We start from the raw sequence: 21,868 nt of genomic DNA on the forward strand, positions 1-21,868 counted from the left end.
TAGAAGTCTCCACCACTTGAAGGTTTGTGTTAACTCTTTATGAGACCCACTTTGTGATGTTATTTTAAAAGGATTAGTTGAGGTGAGTTGGACTATTCTCACCATCCAGAATCTTGCTTTGGTGCTGAGAAAGTGAATGACTAGGAACCTTCTAATGAAAAATTGGGTTATTTTTTTAACAAAGTATAGTTGATAGATGACTCAAAGTTATTATTTGATACTAGATCTCAGTGTGTGTAATATTTGGTAGGTAACTCATAAGGAATTCAAAGCATTGAGAGGTCTGGCTATAACAACTCCTTTCATGTCTACTTATGTTAAAAGGGTTTCTAGGCATTTGCACCCCAAAAAGCAATTAAATTTACACTAGCTTCCTAGTAGTAAGTAATAATTCAATAATAATTCAATTGATGTGTATGTACAATAGGTACATACACATCAATGCCATGGAGAAGGTACCTTCATCACTAAGAACCACATTTCCAGAATCTGTTTTTATGCTTCTATCGAAATTTGCAAATTATGTTGTAATTAATTTTTTTGTTCATAACAGTTTAATGATAACAGTAGAATTTTTAACATTTGGAGACTTAAGGTCAACTTACAATTTAATTTACATACGTTTTGTTGTGGAGAAGTATGATAGAATGATCACTAAAAGTTTTTTAAGTATAAGTATACATATTAGAATACAATTTTGTGGAGACAGTAGAATGAAAATAGGAGTTTCAGAATAATGTAAAATTTTCCAACTTTCATAGCATTTTCATGTTTTCAAAAATGAAGATGTTGAGTTATCAAATCACCATAGCATTTGGGGATCCCATCATATCGCATTAAAAGAGTGGTGTAGCAGTTCTAGGATAGTGTTAATCTTTTCAGTACTGTAGAAATCACATCATTTGCAACTTAAAAATATTCATAGATTTTCAAATCTTTGGAGGTACAGGAGCAGCAAAAAAGTTTGAAAACCTCTGATCTAGTTCATTAAGCAGTTCTGAGTGTTTGCTTTTCTTTTTTAAAATGAGGTGGTGTTGAGTGGGTGTATGCATTCTAGCATTAAAATGTGATAATTTATGTGGAGAAGGATATTATAAAATAGTACTTCACGTAATAGCCTTTGTATATATGAAACTTTGTTGCTGTTGACATTTTGGTATATGTTCTTCTACTGATTTTTTTTTAACTGTATTATTGACTCTATTCCCAAGGCCAAACATTATATCTCATGACTTACTTATTTCATAACTGGAAGTTTGTATTCTTAATCCCCTTGACCTGTTTCATCTGCCCCCCGGCCCCTCCCTCTGGTAACTAACAGTTTGTTCTTTGTGAGTCTCTTCCTCTTCTGTTCATTTGTTTTGTTTTTTAGGTTTCACATATAAGTGAAATATACTCTCTGTCTGACTTATGTCACTCAGTATAATACCCTCGAGGCCCATCCATGTTGTTACGAATAACATATTTCATTCTTTTTATGGCTGAGTGATATTCCTTATTTATTCATCTGTTAATATATCGATGGACACTTAGGGTTGCTTCCACATCTTGACTATTGTAAATAATGCTGCAGTTTGGGGTACAAATATATCTTTGAATTAGTGTTTTCATTTTCTTCATGTAAATACCCAGAAGTAGAATTGCTGATTCTTACAGCAATTCGATTTTTAATATTTTGGGTAGCCTCTGTATTATTTTCCATAATACAGCTGCACCAATTTACATTCCCACCAACAATATACGACTGTTGCCTTTTCTCCACATCCTTGGAACACTTAATTTTTGTCTTTTTGATAATAACCAAAGTGACAGGTGTGAGGTGATGTTTCATTGTGGTTTTGATTTGCATTTCCATGATGGTTAGTGATGTTAAGTATCCTTTCATGTACCCATTGGCAATCTGTATTATCTTCTTTGGGAAAATGTCTGTTCAAGTCCTTTGCCCATTTTGTTATTTTTTTTTGAAGTGTATTTGATTTACAATATTATATTGGTTTCAGATATACAACATAGTGATTCTACAGTTATCTACATTATTCCATGTTCACCTCAGTAAGTGTGGCTGCTGTCTGTCAACATACAGAAATACTACAGTCTTATTGACTATATTCCCTATGCTGTCCTTTCATCCTTGTGACTGTATTATAGTTGGAATTTTGTGCCTCTTTATCCCGTTCATCTAGTTCACCCACCCTCTCACCCTCCTCTCCTTGACAACCACCAGTCCCTTCTCTGTGTCTTTGAATCTGTTTCTGTTTTGTTCATTTGCTTTGTTTTTTAGATTCCATGTATTAAGTGAAATCATATGGTACTTGTCTTTTTCTTCCTGGCTTATTTCACTTAGCATAATATCCTCCAGGTGCATCCATATTCTTGCAAGATTTCATTCATTTTTATAGCTGAGTAATATTCCTTTGTGTATATGTGTTGTCAGGCAGTCCAGTCCAGGGAGGTCTCCCTGTGAGCTTGGTGAGACCTCAACCCGGGAGAGGGTTCTTGACTCTGATGGAGAAAGATTATTCACTAACAGTTTGGACGACTGTAAGTAAGGAAGGAATTCATTAAAGTGAGAGTAGCAGTGAATGGCAGCAGCCATGCAGGCTGTAGACAGCAAGAAAGAGCAGAGGGAGGAAAGGGAAGCTCATTGAACTCTGTTTGGCACAGGGCAAATCCCTTGCCAACTCTTAAAAGGCAGGGACACCTGGCATCCAGTGGATCTGCCCTTACCACCCCAGGATTTGGGGGAGCTACAGAGCACTGGATGGAAATTTTGTTCTGAGAACTTCCCAAAAGCAAAGAAAGGAGATTTTCGGGCAGGCTACTAAAGAAAGTGGTTGTAGCCCTGGAAGATGACTGGTTAGCCAGAGACAGGTAAGATTCCTCAAGGGAGGAACAACCTAAGACAGGCACAGTCGCAGGGGGGCCATCAGGTGAGAAATTGGGGATCAATAGAGGTGAGGCTTAGAACCTCACCCCCCCTGTTCTGAGAGAAATCTTCTGCATACGTGGATGTTTTATTGCCCTTGTCTAGCTTGGATTAACACATAGTCTACAGGCACACACCTGATCATCTACATTTGCTCTCTTACAACACTAAACTATGTTTTCTACCTTTATCTTGCATCTACCTACCACTTCAGCATTTTATTAAAGATAATAATAATAATAATAATAAAGGGAGAAATGTGGGATCCACATATAAATCAAGTATAAAAATCAAACGAATATTCATATTTGACCTGATTGTTTATAGTTCATAATGCGTGATCAAAACTGAAAGTTTCTGTGATGACTGCCCTTGTACTGTTCACCATGTAAGAACTTATTCACTATGTAAGAATTTGTACTCCATGTAAGAACTTGTTCATTATGCTTCAGAAGATTGGAGACTGATGAGAATTAGGCTTGGGGTGGATTAATGATTGTGCATTGAGCATTGACTCCCCTATACAGAATTTTATTGTTGTTAACAACCATTTGATCAATAAATATGAGAGATGTCCTCTCAAAAAAAAAAAAAAAAAAGAACAAACACAGCAGCCATAGTACTTTATTGGATCTGAGGACCTAGTTTTTTAAGTGCTTAAGGCTACTGCTATGCCTATTTCTGGAGTTAATTTTGATTGATCTTGAATAAAATTCTCTTAAGATTTAAAAAAAAAAAAAAAAAAAAGAAAGTGGTTGTACAGCTGCAGTCCTGTCTGGGTCATCCAAGCAATGGGAACTTGCAGGCCCAAATCAGAGATCTCAGTATCCCCTCCCCGCTTGTCTGGAGTACAGCTGAGAGAGTGAAGACTTGTGCTGAAGTCTGGAACATAGAATGAAATAGCAAAGTAACAAAGTCACTTGCCAATGGAAGAGCACAAAGATAAAATGCAGTAAGTTGAGCAGTGAGAAGTCTATTTAAGGCAAAAAAAAGTACACACAATAAAAGGGGAGTGTGGACAACCTCTGAAAGAAGGCATGCTAAGGATTTAGGGTTTGGGGTTTTATAGGGTCTTTTGGGTGGGGGTCAGCATAAGGCATGGTGTATACATGTGATTCGTAATTCTGCAGAAGTTTTGTCTTAAGATTATTGTTATTTAGGTGACTGTGTTGACCCAGATCTCAGCATTCTTTACCCACATAGTTTCATTTACACTTCAGAGGTCTATCTCCTGTCCTGGTTACAAAGTTACTGAATTGGTTAAGGGGCTGGAAGAAGAGGAAGAGCAGCATATAGATTAACTTAAGGAATAAACTGGGTCTTTTTCACAGGCTAAATAGATTATTACAATGGCATGACCCTTGTCCCATTTCCCTGCCCTATCTCATACATACCACATCTTTATTCATTTATTGCTGGACACAAAGGTTGCTTCCATATCTTGGCTATTGTAAATAGTGTGGCAATAAACATATGAGTGAATATCTTTTCAAATCAGTGATACTATGTTCTTTGGGTAAATTCCCCAGAAATGGAATTACTGAGTCATATGGCATTTCTGTTTTTCGATTTTGAGAAGTCTCCTTATTGCTTTCCACAGTGGCTGGACTAGTTTACAATCCCACCAACAGTCTATGAGGGTTCCATTTTACCCACTTCTGTCTTTTTCCCATTGTATATTCTTGCCTCCTTTGTTAGATATTGACCATATAGATGTGAGTTTATTTCTGTGCTTTCTAGTCTGTTCATTGATCTATAAATCTATTCTTGTGCCAATACCACACTGTTTTAATCACTGGCTTTGTAGTATAGCTTGAAATCAGGGAACATAATACCCCCAGCTTTGCTTTGCTTTCTCAAGATTGCTTTAGCCATTTGGAAGTTGTGGCTCCATACAAATTTTGATAGGGATTGCATTGAATCTGTAGATTGCTTTGGACAGTATGGCCATTTTGACAATATTAGTTCTTCCTATCCGTGAGCATGGAATATCTTTACATATATTTGTGTCTTCAATTTCTTTCATCAGTGTCTTACAGTGTTCAGAAAACAGGTCTTCTATCTCCTTAATTAGATTTATTCATAGGTATTTTATTCTTTTTTAAAAAATTTTTTATTAAGGTATTATTAATATACACTCTTATGAAGGTTTCACATGAAAAAACAATGTGCTTACTACATTTACCCATATTATCAAGTCCCACCCATACCCCAATGCAGTCACTGTCCATCAGTGAAGTAAGACGCTACAGATTCACTCTTTGCCTTCTCTGTGCCGCACTGTTTCCCCATGATCCCCCACACCATGTGTACTAAACATAATACCCCTGAATCCCCTTCTCCCTCCCTCCCCACCCACCCTCCCACACCCCTCCCCTTTGGTAACCACTAGTCCCTTCTTGGAGTCTTGGAGTCTGCTGCTAGTTTGTTCCTTCAGTTTTGCTTCATTGTTATACTCCACAAATGAGGGAAATCATTTGGCATTTGTCTTTCTCCACTTGGCTTATTCCACTGAGCATAATGTCCTCCAGCTCCATCCATGTTGTTGCAAATGGTAGGATTTGCTTCTTTCTTATGGCCGAATAGTATTCCATTGTGTATATGTACCACCTCTTCTTTATCCATTCATCTTCTGATGGACACTTAGGTTGCTTCCATATCTTGGCTATTGTAAAAAGTGCTGCGATGAACATAGGGGTGCATATGTCTTTTTGAATCTGAGAAGTTGTATTCTTTGGGTAAATTCCAAGGAGTGGTATTCCTGGGTCAAATGGTATTTCTATTTTTAGTTTTTTGAGGAACCTCCTATTATATTGCTTTCCACAATGGTTGAACTAGCTTACATTCCCACCAGCAATGTAGGACGGTTCCCTTTTCTCTGCATCCTCGTCAGCGTTTTTGTTGTTCTTAGCCTTTTCGATACTGGCCATCCTTACTGGTGTGAGGTGATATCTCATTGTGGTTTTAGTTTTCATTTCCCTGATGACTAGTGGAGCGTCTTTTCATGTGTCCGTTGGCCATCTGAATTTCTTCTTTGGAGAACTGTCTCTTCATATCCTCTGCCCATTTGTTAATCAGGTTATTTGCTTTTTGGGTGTTGAGGCGTGTAAGTTCTTTATATATTTTGGATGTTAACCCCTTGTCGGATATGTTATTTACAAATATATTCTCCCATACTGTAGGATGCCTTTTTGTTCTGTTGATGGTGTCCTTTGCCATACAGAAACTTTTTAGTTTGATGTAGTCCCATGAGTTCATTTTTGCTTTTGTTTCTCTTTCTCAAGGAGATGGGTTCAGGAAGAAGTTGCTCATGCTTATATTCAGGAGATATTTGCCTATGTTGTCTTCTAAGAGTTTTATGGTTTCATGACTTACACTCAGGTCTTTGATCCATTTCAAGTTTACTTTTGTGTATGGGGTCAAACAATAATCCAGTTTCATTCTCTTGCATGTACCTGTCCAATTTTGCCAACACCAGCTGTTAAAGAGGCTGTCATTTCCCCATTGTATGTCCATGGCTCCTTTATCATATATTAATTGACCGTATATGCTTGGGTTTATATCAGGGCTCTCTAGTCTGTTCCATTGGTCTATGGCTCTGTTCTTGTGCCTGTACCAAATTACCTTGATTACTGTGGCTTTCTGGTAGAGCTTGAAGTTGGGGAGCATAATTCCCCCAGCTTTATTCTTCCTTGTCAGGATTGCTGTGGCTATTTGGGGACTTTTGTGGTTCCATATGAATTTTAGAACAATTTTCTCTAGTTTGTTGAAGAATGCTGTTGGTATTTTGATAGGAACTGCATTGAATCTGTAGAGTGCTTTAGGCAGGATGGCCATTTTGACAATATTAATTCTTCCTATCCTTGAGCACGGCATGTGTTTCTATTTATTGGTATCTTCTTTAACCTCTCTCATGAGTGTCTTGTAGTTTTTAGGGTATAGGTCTTTCACTTCCTTGGTGAGGTTTATTCCTAGGCATTTTATTCTTTTGATGCAACTGTGAATGGAATTGTTTTCCTGATTTCTCTTTCTGCTAGTTCATTGTTAGTGTATAGGAATGCAACAGATTTCTGTGTATTAATTTTGTATCCTGCAACTTTGCTGAATTCAGATATTAGATCGAGTAGTTTTGGAGTGGATTCTTGAGGGTTTCTTATATACAATATCATGTCATCTGCACACAGGGACAGTTTAACTTCTTCCTTGCCAATCTGGATGCCTTTTATTTCTTTGTGTTGTCTGATTGCTGTGGCTAGGACCTCCAGTACTATGTTGAATAGAAGTGGGGAGAGTGGGCATCCTTGTCTTGTACCCAATCTTAAAGGAAAAGTTTTCAGCTTCTTGCTGTTAAAGTATGATGTTGGCTGTGGGTTTGTCATATATGGCCTTCATTATATTGAGGTATTTGCCCTCTATACCCATTTTGTTGAGAGTTTTTATCATGAATGGACATTGAATTTTGTCAAATCCTTTTTCAGCATCTGTGGAGATGATCATGTGGTTTTTGTCCTTCTTTTTGTTGATGTGGTGGATGATGTTGATGGATTCTCGAATGTTGTGCCATCCTTGCTTCCCTGGGATAAATCCTACTTGATCATGATGGATGATCTTTTTTATGTATTTTTGAATTCGGTTTGCTAATATTTTATTGAGTATTTTTGCATCTATGTTCATCAGGGATATTGGTCTGTAATTTTCTTTTCTTGTGGTGTCTTTGCCTGGTTTTGGTATTAGAGTGATGCTGGCCTCAAAGAATGAGTTTGGAAGTATTCTGTCTTCTACTCTTTGGAAAACTTTAAGGAGGATGGGTATTAGGTCTTCACTAAATGTTTGCTAAAATTCAGCCGTGAAGCCATCTGGCTCAGGGATTTCGTTCTTAGGTAGTTTTTTGATTTCCAGTTCAATTTTGTTGTTGGTAATTGGTCTGTTCAGATTTTCTGTTTCATTCTGGGTCAGCCTTTAGAAGGTTGTATTTTTCTAGAAAGTTGTCCGTTTCTTCTAGTTATCCACTTTGTTAGCATATAATTTTTCATAGTATTCTCTAATAATTCTTTGTATTTCTGTGGTGTCCATAGTGATTTTTCTTTCTCATTTCTGATTCTGTTTATGTGAGTAGACTCTCTTTTTTTCCTTGATAAGTCTGGCTAGGGGTTTATCTATTTTGTTTATTTTCTTGAAGAACTAGCTCTTGCTCTCATAGATTCTTTCTATTGTTTTATTCTTCTCAATTTTATTAATTTCTGCTCTAATCTTATGTCCTTCCTTCTACTGACTTTGGGCCTCATTTGTTCTTTTTCTAGTTTTGTTAATTGTGAGATTAGATGGCTCATATGGGATTGTCCTTCTTTCCTGAGGTAGGCCTGTATTGCAGTATACTTTCCTCTTAGCACAGCCTTTGCTGCATCCCACAGATTTTGCGGTGTTGAATTATTGTTGTCATTTGTCTCCATATATTGCTTGATCTCTGTTTTTATTTGGTCATTGATCGATTGGTTATTTAGCCTCCATGTGTTTGTGGGATTTTTCATTTTCTTTGCATAATTAATTTCTAGTTTCATACCTTTGTGGTCTGAGAAACTGGTTGGTAAATTTGAATCTTTTTTAATTTACCAAGGTTCCTTTTGTGACTTTGTGTATCATCTATTCTTGAATATGTTCCATGTGCACTTGAGAAGAATGTGTATTCTTTTGCTTTTGGGTGTAGATTTCTGTAGATGTGTGTTAGGTCCATCTTTTCTAATGTGTTGTTCAGTGCCTCTGTCTCCTTACTTATTTTCTGTCTGGTTGATCTGTCCTTCAGAGTGGAGTGTTGAAGTCTCCTAGAATGAATGCATAGCATTCTATTTCCCCTTTTAATTCTATTAGTATTTGTTTCACATATGTAGGTGCTCCTGTTGGTTGGGTGCATAGATATTTATAATGGTTATATCTTCTTGTTGGATTGACCCTTTTATCATTATGTAATGTCCTTCTTTGTCTCTTGTGACTTTCTTTGTTTTGAAGTCTATTTTGTCTGATACAAGTACTGCAACTCCTGCTTTTTTCTCCCTATTAGTTGCAGGAAATATCTTTTTCAATCCTTCACTTTTAGTCTGTGTATGTCTTTGGGTTTAAAGTGAGTCTCTTGTAAGCAGCATATAGACGGGTCTTGTTTTTTTATCCATTCAGTGACTCTGTGTCTTTTGATTGGTGCATTCAGTCCATTTACATTTACGGTGATTATTGACAGGTATGTACTTATTGCCATTGCAGGCTTTAGATTCGTGGTTACTGAAGGTTCAAGGGTAACTTCCTTACTATCTAAGAGTCTTAACTCACTTAATATGCTATTACAAACACAATCTAAAGTTTTTTTTCCTCCTTTTTCTTCCTCCTCCATTCTTTATATATTAGGTATCATATTCTGTACTCTTTGTCTGATTGACTTTGGGGATAGTTGATTTAATTGTACATTCACTTAGTAATTAGCTGTTCTACTTTGTTTACTGTGGTTTTATTACCTCTGGTGACAGCTATTAAACCTTAGGAACACTTCCATCTATAGCAGTCCCTCCAAAAAGACTGTGGAGACAGTTTGTGGGAGGTAAATTCTCTCAGCTTTTGCTTATCTGGAAATTGTTTAATCCCTCCTTCAAATTTAAATGATAATCATGCCAGATAAAGTAATCTTGGTTCCAGGCCCTTCTGCTTCATTGCATTAAATACATCATGCCACTCCCTTCTGGCCTGTAAGGTTTCTGCTGAGAAGTCTGATGATAGCCTGATGGGCTTTCCTTTGTATGTAATCTTATTTCTCTCTCTGGCTGCTTTTAATAGTCTGTCTTTATCTCTGATCTTTGCCATTTTAATCACTATATGTCTTGGTGTCTTCTTCCTTGGGTCCCTTGTGTTGGGAGATCTGTGTACCTCCATGGCCTGAGAGTCTGTCTCCTTCCCCAGACTGGAGAAGTTTTCAGCAATTACCTCCTCACAGACACTTTCCATCCCTTTTTCTCTCTCTTCTTCTTCTGGTATCCCTATAATGTGAATATTGTTCCGTTTGGATTGGTCACACAGTTTTCTCAATATTCTTTCATTCTTAGAAATCCTTTTTTCTCTCTGTGCCTCAGCTTCTTTGTATTCCTCTTCTCTAATTTCTATTTCACTTATCGTCTCCTCCACCGTATCTAATCTGCTTTTAAAACTTTCCATTGCATGTTTCATTTCTGATACTGTGTTCTGTAATGATTGGATCTCCTACCAGAATTCATTCCTGAGTTCTTGAATATTTTTTTGTACCTCCATGAGCATGTTAATGATTTTTATTTTGAAATCCCTCTCAGAAAGATTCATGAGGTCGATTTCATTTGAATCTTTCTCAGGTGTTGTGTTCATAATTTTACTCTGAACCAGGTTCCTTTGGCATTTCATATTTGTATATGGTGCCCTCTAGTGCCCAGAAGCTCCACTCTGGAGCTTCTCCACCCCTCAAGCAACGTTGGGGGTCGCAGGGGAGCAGTATTGGTGCCTGGGGGGAGGAAAGAGCTTGTTTCCTGCTTCCCAGCTGCTATGCCTGCCTCCACTGCCAGAACCAGTGGACTGAGCACACAGGTATAAGCCTGTATGCTTTACATTTGTAGTTGCTGTAGATGGGGCTTCCTTCTGGCTGGCCTAACGCCAGGGTAGGGTTTGCCAGTTTGTGAGCCAGGTGGGGCTGGCCAGGAGACAGGTGCAGTAGGCTGCATATCTGCATATCATGGAGGGGGGTCTTGGGGCTCTGTAGCCAGCCAGGGAGCTGGAGCGCCTGAAGATCGTGAATGTTCCCAACCTGCTGGGCAGAGTGTAACCAGACAATTTTGTCTACCTGTCCTTTCTCGTGACCAGTAAGCTCTGTGCAATCCTTGCCCCTTTAGCAGCCCTCTTGCTGTTAGGAAGTCTCTCAGACTGCCCGCCTTTCTTTTGTCCCAGAGCAGCCAGATATGGATCCCTGCTTTCCACATGCGGCTGGAATCTCAGTCTCTCCCCAGGTATTCTGCCTCTCTAAACTTTCCAACCCCCTTATCATGAGAGTACCATGAAAGCACCATGAAATGTAGGTTTGTGCTCCCAGAGCAGATCTCCAGAGCTAGGTGTTCAGCAGTCCCAAGCCTTCCACTCCCTCCCCGCTGTGTTTCTCTTCCTCCCGCTGGTGAGCTGGGGTGGGGGAAGGGCTTGGGTCCCGCCGGCCACAGCTTTGGTATGTTACCCTGTTCCATGAGGTTTATTCTTTTCTCCAGGTGTATGCAATTTGGCGCAGTCCTCTTTCCTGTTGCTCTTTCAGGATTAGTTGTATTAATTATATTTTCATATTATATGTGCTTTTAGGAGGAAACCTGTCTCACCTCTCACGCCACCATCTTTTATCCTCCTTCCTGGTTCTTTTTTATATCTTATCTCTGTTGAACTTCTTGCCAAGTTCATCTGCTCCTCTCTCCAGTCCAGTATCTTTCCAGTCATTACTTTATACTCTTTATTAGGTAGATTGCTTATCTGTTTTGTTTAGCAATTTTTTGACATTTTCTTACTCTTTCATTTGTAACATATTTCTCTGCCTCTGCATTTTGCTTTCTCTATTAGATAGGTCAGGTATGTTTCCTAACCTTGAAAGCAGGTGTAGTAGGTGTCATGTGGTTCCCAGAATCTCTTGTAGGGAAAATGGAGCCACTATGGCCAGGATACTCACCTGGGCGGTTCATGCTTATACCTATTGCACAGGAGCCTGCTATCTTATATATATATAATCACTTGGCCCACTTGGCAGGCACATGTTCATATAACCGCTGGCAGTGAACCACTATAATATACACTGCTATAAAAGGATGACTGCCAGGTACTTGTGCATGAACGTGCGGATGTAATATCAGCACTTGACCAGTCACCACGAGAATAAAGCCTGATATGAACCCTCTATCTAATGCTTCATTGTTGTTTTTCGGTCTCACCAAATCCATTGGTAACCTGTCAGGAGCTGAGCTACAATTGGCGTAGTCAAGCAGGATTCACCACAGACTGAAAACACAGAACAGGCTGCCCCCATGGGTGGGTAGATATCCAGGTATTCCCCAGTGGGCATATGGTCCATGGTTGCAACCCTCCTGGAGGCCTGGGCCCCTCCCCAGGACTCAGGGGAGGTAAAGGTGATGCCTAAGGTTGTGGAAATCCTCCACAAAATTGGGAAATCCTTGGAGAAGCAGAGTGCCCTCTTCATGGCGTGAACTGTGGGTTAGATATTCCTCCCAGTATTAAAAAAGGCCATAGATGAGTCCCTCCCAAAGGACACGGTCCTGTGAGAAGCACATGACAAGATTGTGCGAGAACACAAGATACAAGGCCCTGTGTAGGAGGTAAAGGGAGTATTAGAGGCCAAGGTGGTGGTGCTCTACGCAGTGGCAGGAGAGCTGCCATCAGCCCCAGAACCTGCAGAGGGTATATTGGAGGAGGAAAAGGAGGGTTATGAGATGGCCACTTGGCACTGGCCCCTCCTGTGTTCAAATCCTGCCCCACTGTAGTCAAGAAGATAAAGATGCAGCAACTGCGGGTCCCTCCTGGACAGGAACAGCTGCCTCCTCAGGTCGTGGGGCACTGCACATTCTCTCCCTATACACAGGCAGAACTGGTGGATTTAGGTTCCTTATTGTGGCAGAAACCCTCGGAGTCCACATCAGTCTGACTCCTGTGCCTTTAGGATGTAGGGTGGATGGTATCCTCCTGTTTGGGGCAAAGATGGGAAATCTGGCTTCCCTGACAACGCATCGTGCCTTGCGGCAGTGATTGCAGAATACAATACGTACCAGACCCAAGGTAACCATTCACTCCTTGATTGGTTAATGGCAGCCTTTCACCCTGCATGGCCCAATTAGGTGACTTACCATTTTCCCCCACCAAATGGCAGACATACACAGAGCTCCAACAGGTGTTACAGGAGTTGGGCATGAAGAATGCCATTTAGAACCCAGGAAATCATAGCCCAGATGAGGAGCTGTTTACCACAGAAATGAGGGATACGGTGCTACAAGCAGCTCCCTCATCCCTCTTTGGGCCCCTATGTAGGATAGCCCATGAGCATGGTCACCTATACTGTGGCAGATTTGGGGGAGGCTGAAGTGATTTGGACACAAAAGGGAGTGCAGGCCACTACTTAGAGGAAAGGAAGAAAGGGCGCTGCGAAGGTCACAAGGACCTAGATGTGGGTCAATTTGTTAGAGGCAGGAGCAGACAAAGAGAAACCGGATGGGAATTTTTTAGAAGTCTTATTGGAGCTATGGCAACAATTGAAGCCACAGTTAGCTGTTCTGGCTGCTGGCTAAGGCAAGGGCCAAAGAAAGGAAGCCAATGACAAAACTGCAAGTCTGGGTGGCATGCCTGCAGGTCTTCCTGTAGAACAAGCCAGCCTTGTCTGGACCCTTGCAGGAAACTGACTGGGCAATAGAATCTGACTGAGGGGAGGGCTGAAGTACTTGCAGGACCAGGTGGGGACCAGAGACCACATGTTGAAGTATCAATTTATTGGTCCCCAGTGAATATACATGTCTTGGCTCTGTTAGACACAGGGGCTGGGTGCTTACTGATTTATGGCAACCCTAGTGCTTTCCCAGGTCCCTGACATGATTGACAGGTAGCGGGGGCAAGGCCTTCAGAGTGAAACACGCCCAGATCCCATTGGGGATAGGGCATCTACTCCCAAAGGAGTATACATATATATCTCTCCCATCCCCAAATATATTCTGGGGATAGATATCCTGTGGGGCCTGTGGTTACCTACCACTGCAGGTGAGTTCAGACTGAGGGTACATGTAGTGAAGGCAGTTTTGAGGGGACATGCCAAGCACCCACCCATAGATTTGCCTGTGCCTTGGTGGGTGACAAATACCAAGCAATATGAGTTGCTGGGAGGACAAAGAAATTGGAGAAACCCTCCAGGAATTGGAGAGGGTGGATATTATAAGGCCCACTCATAGCCCTTTTAATTCCCTGGTGTGGCCAGTGAAAAAGCCAGATGGCTCCTGGCATATGACTGGGAATTCCTGGGAATTAAATAAAGTAATACCTCCTTGGCATGCTGCTGTCCCCTCTGTAGCATCCTTCATGGACACCCTCAGTCATGAGTGAGGGACATACCACTATATGTGGATCTTGCCAATGCCTTCTTCTCTGTTGAGGTAGATAAAGTCAAGAACAGTTTACCTTCACATGGGAAGGGTGGCAGTGGACCTTTGCCGTTCTTCCAAAGGGGCACCTCCACAGTCCCATCAGCCGTCACTGGCTTGTAGTCCAGGATCTGGCGGTATGGGAGAAACCTCCAGCAGTATGGCTGTACCATTATATTGGTGATACATCATGCTCACATCTGATTCTCTCCCAGACCTAGAAGGTGCAGCACCTAGACAGCTGCAACACAAACAGGAGAAAGGATGGTCCATAAATGGCAAGGTCCAGGGACTTGGCTTGTCAGTCAGATTCTTGGGAGTTGTCTGGTCAGGTAAGGCTAAAGTTATTCCAGAAGCAGTGACAGAGTTCAGGCCTTTCCTACTCTTATGACTGTAACACTATTGCAAGACTTTTGGGGTCTTTTAGGTTATTCAGGGGTTTTTATCCCACACTTGGCACAAATTCTGAAGCCCTTATACCACTTGGTATGAGAGGGCATCAGGTAGGACTGGGAGGAGACATGTGAATCTGCCTTTGCTGATGTAAAATGGGTGGTCAAGGTCGTGCAGTTCTTGAGTGTGACAGACCTGTCAAGGCCCTGTGAACTGGATGTCCGTGTGACCAAAGACAGTTATGACTGGAGCCTCTGGCAGTGGCTCCAACGAACTTGCCAACCTGTTGAATTCTGGTCACAACTCTGTAAAGGGGTAGAGGAACGGATTACCTTAATAGAGAAACAATTAGCTGCTATATACCATCTCTTGATGACTACAGAGCCCATTAACTGGAACAGCCCCAATAAAGGTGATAATCACCCATCCCATCGCAGGGCAGTTTCATGACTGGACCCAAAAACTTCAGAGTGTTGTGGCATAGATGCCTGTACTGGCCAAGTGGAGCACATACCTACAAGCATAGCGCCCTATCTGCTAGCCCATTGACTGGAGAACTCCAGCACCTCTGGGGCCAGTGACGTATGTTAGTGATGGGCAGGAAGAACTTGCCTTAGAGCCAGTAGTAACGGAGAGCCCTTATCGAGAAGGAGGAACCCCCATACCTGAAGGTGCACGGTATGCAGACAGCTCCAGCCATGGGCGGCCCCCAAGGGCCATAGCTTTACATCCTAAGACTGAGATGATATGGATGGAAGTTGGTGAAGGGAAGAGCAGTCAGTGGGTGGAGTTGCAAGTGGTATGGCTTGTGATCACCCCGGAAGCCCTCCCCTCTGGTTGCCTACACCAATAGCTGGACTGTCTGTTGGGGCCTGACCCTGTGACTGCAGACATGGTACCATGCCAACTGGTTGGTTGGTCAGCAACCCCTTTGGGGGCAAGAGTTGTGACAAGACTTATGGGCCTCCTGCCAGACTAAAACAGTTACAGTACATCATCATGTGACAGGCCATATGCTTCTGGCATCCCCAGGAAGTAATGAAGCAGACAAATTGGGCTAGACAAAATGTACTACAGAAATTATGGTGACAACAGCTGTCCTCCAGCCTGAGGAAATTGACTGCCACCACGTGGTCAAAGGGTCATATGACATTGGCTAAAAGGGAAGCCTATCTCTGATGTGGCCCAATGGTTACATCAATGCTTGCTGCATGCAAGACAAAAGACAGTGTGAGCAATAGTCCATTGGTGGGGGCTACCTGTAACCTTTGAAGAAGTCAGCAGAGCCTGGCAGGAGTACACTATGTGCTCTAAAAGGGACTTTGAGTCCCACAGCAACCTGGGACAGTAACTAGGGGGCCAGTACCCCTCATCAGGAATGCGTCATGAACTCATTCGAGCGGGACTGGCTTGAACATGGCTAGAATGACCAACCCAATACCACTGTGTGGGATGATACAATAACTACCATAAAGTGACTATACAGGAGCAGGTTATTGCCCCCTGGCCAATCATAGGGTATTCTATTGTGGATGGTATAGGGTGGGTTACTGCCGTGTCCATGGCCTTAAGTGAAACGACCCTCAAGTATATAGAATGCCATAACGGCAACCCGGTGGAGACATCAGTACACATTGGGTGAGTCCCTTAGTAACTTTGTGCCCCAAATTCATGTAGTGATTGGGGATGATAAATGGGGCAGACAGAAACTTAGTCATACAGCAGGAGCATTCCCTGTTCCCTGAGGTACCCTTTGGGTGTGTGGACGGTATGGATGGCCATATTTCCCATACAATTGGATGGGTCATTGCACCTAGGGGCAGCCATACATACCTGGAAGGTTCTTACCCATCCTACCACAGATTCCCTCAAATTGGGGCAGTTTCAAGTTCAGGCATAGAGCAAAGTGTAGTGCATTGTGATATTATCCTCCAGCCATATTCATTCTGCAGTGGGTGACAGTAGTGACAGAAGCAGAGGCCACTGCTTTACTGCTGCATACAACACGTGCTTTAATGCTACTCATAGAGCTGTCACCCTCCTTAATGGAGAAATAGGACAGCTTAGGACAGTGGTCCTACAAAATCACATAGTTTTAGATATACTCACTGCAGCTCAAGGTGGGATGTGTGCCGTCCTGCATACAGAATGTGTGTATGTATTTGATGCATAACATAATCTAACTCTATAGCTTTACAAGCCCTCTAACAGAAAACTCAACAGATCACAGCCCTGTCATATGACCCTTTGACCATGTGGTGGCAGTCAATTTCCTCAGGCTGGAGGACAGCTGTTGTCATCATAATTTCTGTAGCTCCCCTGTCCTACCTAGTATGTTGTTGTAGACTCTATTGCTGTTGTGGAATCTGGATGCAATGTTCCAGCCTTCTCACAAAGAGACCATCGTGGAAGACTGGGCTTGTGTAGATTGTTAGGCGAGAGTCCTGGATGGTTGAAGGGTAGGGAAAATGGAGCCACTATGGCCGGGATACTTGCCTGGGCTGTTTCATGCTTGCACCTACTGTGCAGGCAGGATGCTGTCTCGTACTTTTACCTGCTGGGCAGATGCATGCTTGTTTTATGCTTATATAATCACTTGGCCTATTGTGCAGGCTCATGCTTATATAATCTGGCAGTGCCCAGTATTGTCTGTGCTGTTATAGAAGGATTATTGCCAGGTACTTTTGCATGGAAGTGCAGATGTGTTATCAGTCCTTGACCAGCTGCTGCGAGAATAAAGCCTGGTGTGAACCCTCTAATGCTTCACTGTTGTTTTTTGGTCTTGCCAAATCCAGTATTAACCTGCCAGGAGCTGATCTCCTGCACTACGACCCTCTAACTACTGGTCATCAGAGCCAGGTTCTCCATGGGTGTCTCCTGTGTGGGCTGCGTGCACCCTCTGTCGTGGCTGAGCCACAGCTTCTGCGAGTGGGCTGGTGAGGGAGTCCAGCCTTCTGCCCAGCTGTCAGCAATATAACCAGTGCAACTACTGCTGTACTTTTTTGCAAGGCTTACTCCTGGTGTGGCTGTTTGAAAAACTAGGCTTCAGCTCCTGTAGGTGTGCTGGTGAGTTGGGCCAATCCTCAGCCTGGCTGCCAGCAGGAATAGTGTGGACACACTTTGGGGGAGAGATTATTCCAGGCAAGTCTGCCTGACAGGCCTGGTTGCATATGCTATGAGTATGCTGGTGGGTGGGGCTAGCTTCTTTTGGAGACATGCTGATCCAGCCTTGGGCTGGTCGCTGCTTGTAAGGGGGCAGTAGTTATTCTGGGTGTGGGGGCACCTGCCAGTGTGGGTATGTTGGGAGGGGTGATTCCTCGAGTACTCCAGGCATGGCAAGCAGTGCTGGCATGGTAGCGATAGAGTATCAGAACTGTTTCCTGCAAGTATCTGGCCAGCTAGGCTTTGGGAAGCAATAAAAAATGTCTACCAGCCCCTCCTCCCTCTGGAGAAAGTTCCTAGAAATCCCTGCCCATCTGGCACATGTTGCAAAGTTAATCAATGTCTCCTTGTATAACCCAGATGTTTTCAAACTGGGGTCTCAGGCCAACTGACCCAGCACACTAGCCCTTTAAGAGTGCAGACACTGCCCCCTAAAGCCCTCGAACTCTCCTGAATTAAGCCTCATGATTTTCAAAACCAGACATTATGGTAGCACATCTTTGTGGTGCAGGTCGCAGGGCCACGTGTGCTGTGTGCCGGTGCTTTATCACCTCACCCCTCTGTGCCTCACTCTGGCCGGGGAGAGGGGTTAGATCTTATCATGGTTCTGCCCCTTTTACCCTTCTCCATGTCATCTTCTCTTTGTCATTAGCTTTGGAAGATCTGTTCTGCCCATCTTCAGGCCATTTTCAGAGTGAGCTGCCTTATGTGAGTTGCTGCCTCTGTATGTGAGAAGAGGTTAGCACAGTGACCTTTTCTGCCATCTTCACAGATCCCCGCCCCCTTTTTTAAGATTCAGTGTATATAAGTGAGATTATATGGTACTCTTCATTCTCTGATTTTCCTCAATTATTAGCATAATGCCCTCAAGGTCCATACATTATTGCAAATAGCAAGATATTATTTTTAATGGCTGAATAGTATCCCATTGTATATGTATATGTATGTGTGTATCTGTGTATGTACATTTTCTTTGTCCATCGTGGTGTGCACATAGGTTATTTATGTCTTGGAATGTACTGTATTTGTAATTTGTAAGTTGTATTTACATATTTTGTAAATAATGCTGCAGTGAACATGGGTGTGAATACACCTTTTGAGGTAATGTTTTTGTTTTTTTCAGATTAATATCCAGAAGTGGAATTACTGGATCATATGGTTTTTAATATTTTAAGGATCCTTCATACTGTTTTCCATGATGGCTGCACCAGTCTACATTACCACCAACAGAGATGAGGGCTCCCTCTTCTCCATATCCTCTCCAGCACTTGTTATTTCTTGTCTTTTTGATAATAGCCATCCTTATGGTGTGAAGTGATACCTCATTGTGGTTTGACTTCCATTTCCCTGAAGATTAGTGATGTTGAACATCTTTTCATGTACTTGTTGGCTATTTGTATGTCTTATTTGGAAAAATATCTATTCAGATCCTCTGCCCATTTGTTAATTGGATTGTCTTTTTACTATTAAGTTGTATGAGTTCTTTATATATTTTGATATTAATCCCTTAACCAGATATATGATGTGCAAATATAGTCTTTTAGTAGGTTGACTTTTTTTTTTTGATCACTTCCTATGTAGAAGCTTTTTAGTTTGATATAATTCCATTTGTTTATTTTTGCTTTTGTTGCCTTGACTTTTGTATCAAATCCAAAAGACCTCTGTCACTTGTTAGTTACCAAGACCTATGTCAAGGAGCCTATTTCTAGGAGTTTTTATGGTTTCAGGTCTTACATTCAAGTCTAATCTATATTTTGAGTTAATTTTTCTATGTCATAAGATAGTGGTCTTGTTTTACTCTTTTGCGTGTAGCTGACTAGTTTTCCCAATATCATTTGTTGAAGAAACTGTCCTTACCCTATTGTGTATTCTTGGCTCCTTTGTCATAAATTAATTGACCATATATGTGTAGGTTTATTTCTGGGCGGGCTCTGTATTCTATTCCATTGATCAACGTATGTCTTTTCGTACCATTTCCATACTGTTTTGATCAGTATTTGAAATTTAGTTTGAATATAGTTTGAAATCAGAAAGTGTGATTCCTCCAGCTTTGTTTCTCTTTCTTAAGAAAGCTTGGGGTATGTGAGGTCTTTAGTGACATACAAATTTTAGGATTGATCTATTTCCATGAAAATATGCCATTGGAATTTTGATAGGGATTGCATTGAATCTGTAAAGTGCTTTGGATAGTATGGACATTTAGTAATATTAATTTTTCCAATCCACTGTTATGCTATAGCTATTTATTTGTATCTTCCTCTGTTTATTTTATCAATATCTTATAGTTTTAAGTTTATAGGACTTTAATTTTTTTGGTTAAATTTCCAAGGCTGTTTATTCTTTTTTGATGCAATTGCAAATGGGATTGTTTTCATCATTTCTTCATGAAACTTTTAAATTGAAAACTCAGAAAATACAACCAGCAGGTGACATAGCAAGATTTAGATACTCAAAGCAAAATGGATTCCTAAGGGAAATGGGGAAGTGGGGGGGCCGTCCTTAGTCTTTGGACTCAACATCATAGCCTTCACTAATACATTTATGTTGCACTCAGAGCAGACCCTTAGTCTAGTCACATAGGTTCATTCTTGTGTTTTTATATTTGTAAACGGGGATTTATAGACAGGGTAATTTAACAAAAAGGCATATATATTTTTCTGATCAGGTTTGAGACTACTCCTAAGTGGGTGACATATCCACCACTTAATAATAATAATAAATATTGTATGTGTTCATTTTCTTACAGGTTGCAGAAATTTTATTTCATACTGCCCAAAATGTGGGAATCAATTTTGACAGTGTGTGTGGAGTACCTTACACAGCTTTACCATTTGCTACAGTTATCTGTTCAACCAACCAAATTCCAATGCTTATTAGAAGAAAAGAAAAAAAGGATTATGGTAAATTAAATGTTGTATAAGTATTAAGTTGATATGTAACCTGAAACTGTTAGAATTTTTTTCTCCTGGGCATTGATAAACAAAAGTCTCCTTGAACATTCTTCACTGGTGCTTGACGTTGTTATGGCCTGTGGGATTTTTAACTGTTGCTGTAAATCACTTCCCATTCTTAGAGTCTAGGGGGTGAAATGCTTTGTATTGACTAAACAATGAAAAAAAGAGTGCTCTTTTTGCAGCATATTTATGAAACCCAACATGTTTACCAGGCCTTCCCTCATCAGCAGATGTTCTCAGAGTACATACTTTCTCAATATATTTATATTTAAACTGTATGAAGAGAAGTGCATGAATAAAATTACTCTCATAAAGTAGAATAAATGCCACGAGAAATTCTAAGGAGTTGTTTTTTTCATGAGTCCATGGCAGAAGGTTATTAGGTGGGTGTTTAAAATTGTGTTTTTACATGTGGGCTTGCTTTAAAACCAAATCAATCTAATAATATTGGGACTGACCTCATATTTGATGGTATCAAGGAATCGGGGTTTTTTTATTTTTGTTTTATGTTGGTGTGGTAGTGTTTTTGTTACATTGTTTTGAAAAGAGTCCTTACCTTTGACAGGTGCATTGTTAGAAAAATTTTATGATGAAATCTTATGCCAGGGATTTGTTTCTAAAACTTATTTGGGGGAAGGTGGGAATGGCTATATAGCTGAAACAAAATTGACCGTGAGTTAAGTGGGGAGGTGCTGTACTTAGGATGTTTGTTATACTGTGGGTGTTCCATCTAGTTTTGTTTGAAATTCTCCATTAAAAAAATAGATGTTTTTGCTGCTTGATGGCATCCTGTTTATATGAATCTTTGCCTACAAAGAAACTTTGATTTCTATTTCCGTATTACATATCTTCAAAAATATTTCTTAGAGTAAAATCATTAATTTTAAAATATGCATGTAAGTACTTGTACTCCTGTTTTCTGGTCTAAGCTGATTCAGTTAAACTTACCAGTAATTTTGAGGGGAGGAAAGGAGTTAATGGGAAAGGGCAAAGCTCAGAAAGTAGGCAAAGTGCCCACCAATTCTGTTTCTGTTTCAAAATAAGACAAATTTGATAGTAGAAAATATAAAAATGAGTCTTGAAGAAAGATGAGTCTATAGTCTACAGCCTGTTATTTACATTTTGTAAATTTTCGGAAAATAGTGTATAGTGAGGGTTGGAGTAGGGAAGTATATCTAGTCACATTACATTATTTAATTCACAAAGTTGTAGTGATTGGTCTGCAAGGTTGCTGAATATTTTCCCTCCTGAATATATGTCCTCAAAAA

The 21,868-nt window shown here is 40.9% G+C and overlaps 1 protein-coding gene across 3 annotated transcripts in view; it reads left to right on the forward strand.

Moving 5' to 3' along the window:
* The window catches only part of UMPS (uridine monophosphate synthetase), a 53,347-nt gene that overhangs the window by 1,014 nt on the left and 30,465 nt on the right, over window positions 1-21,868 (forward strand). For 2 of the 3 annotated variants that reach the window (XM_036905422.2, XM_036905432.2), the window contains exon 2: window positions 20,393-20,546. In XM_036905422.2, coding sequence (XP_036761317.1) covers window positions 20,393-20,546 — 154 coding nt within the window. Of the gene's footprint in view, window positions 1-11,885; window positions 11,984-20,392; window positions 20,547-21,868 lie in introns of those variants that run through there. The other variant, XM_036905434.2, reaches the window with a different exon arrangement.

Source organism: Manis pentadactyla, chromosome 1 (genome assembly GCF_030020395.1).
Source record: "Manis pentadactyla isolate mManPen7 chromosome 1, mManPen7.hap1, whole genome shotgun sequence".
Taxonomy (NCBI): domain Eukaryota; kingdom Metazoa; phylum Chordata; class Mammalia; order Pholidota; family Manidae; genus Manis; species Manis pentadactyla.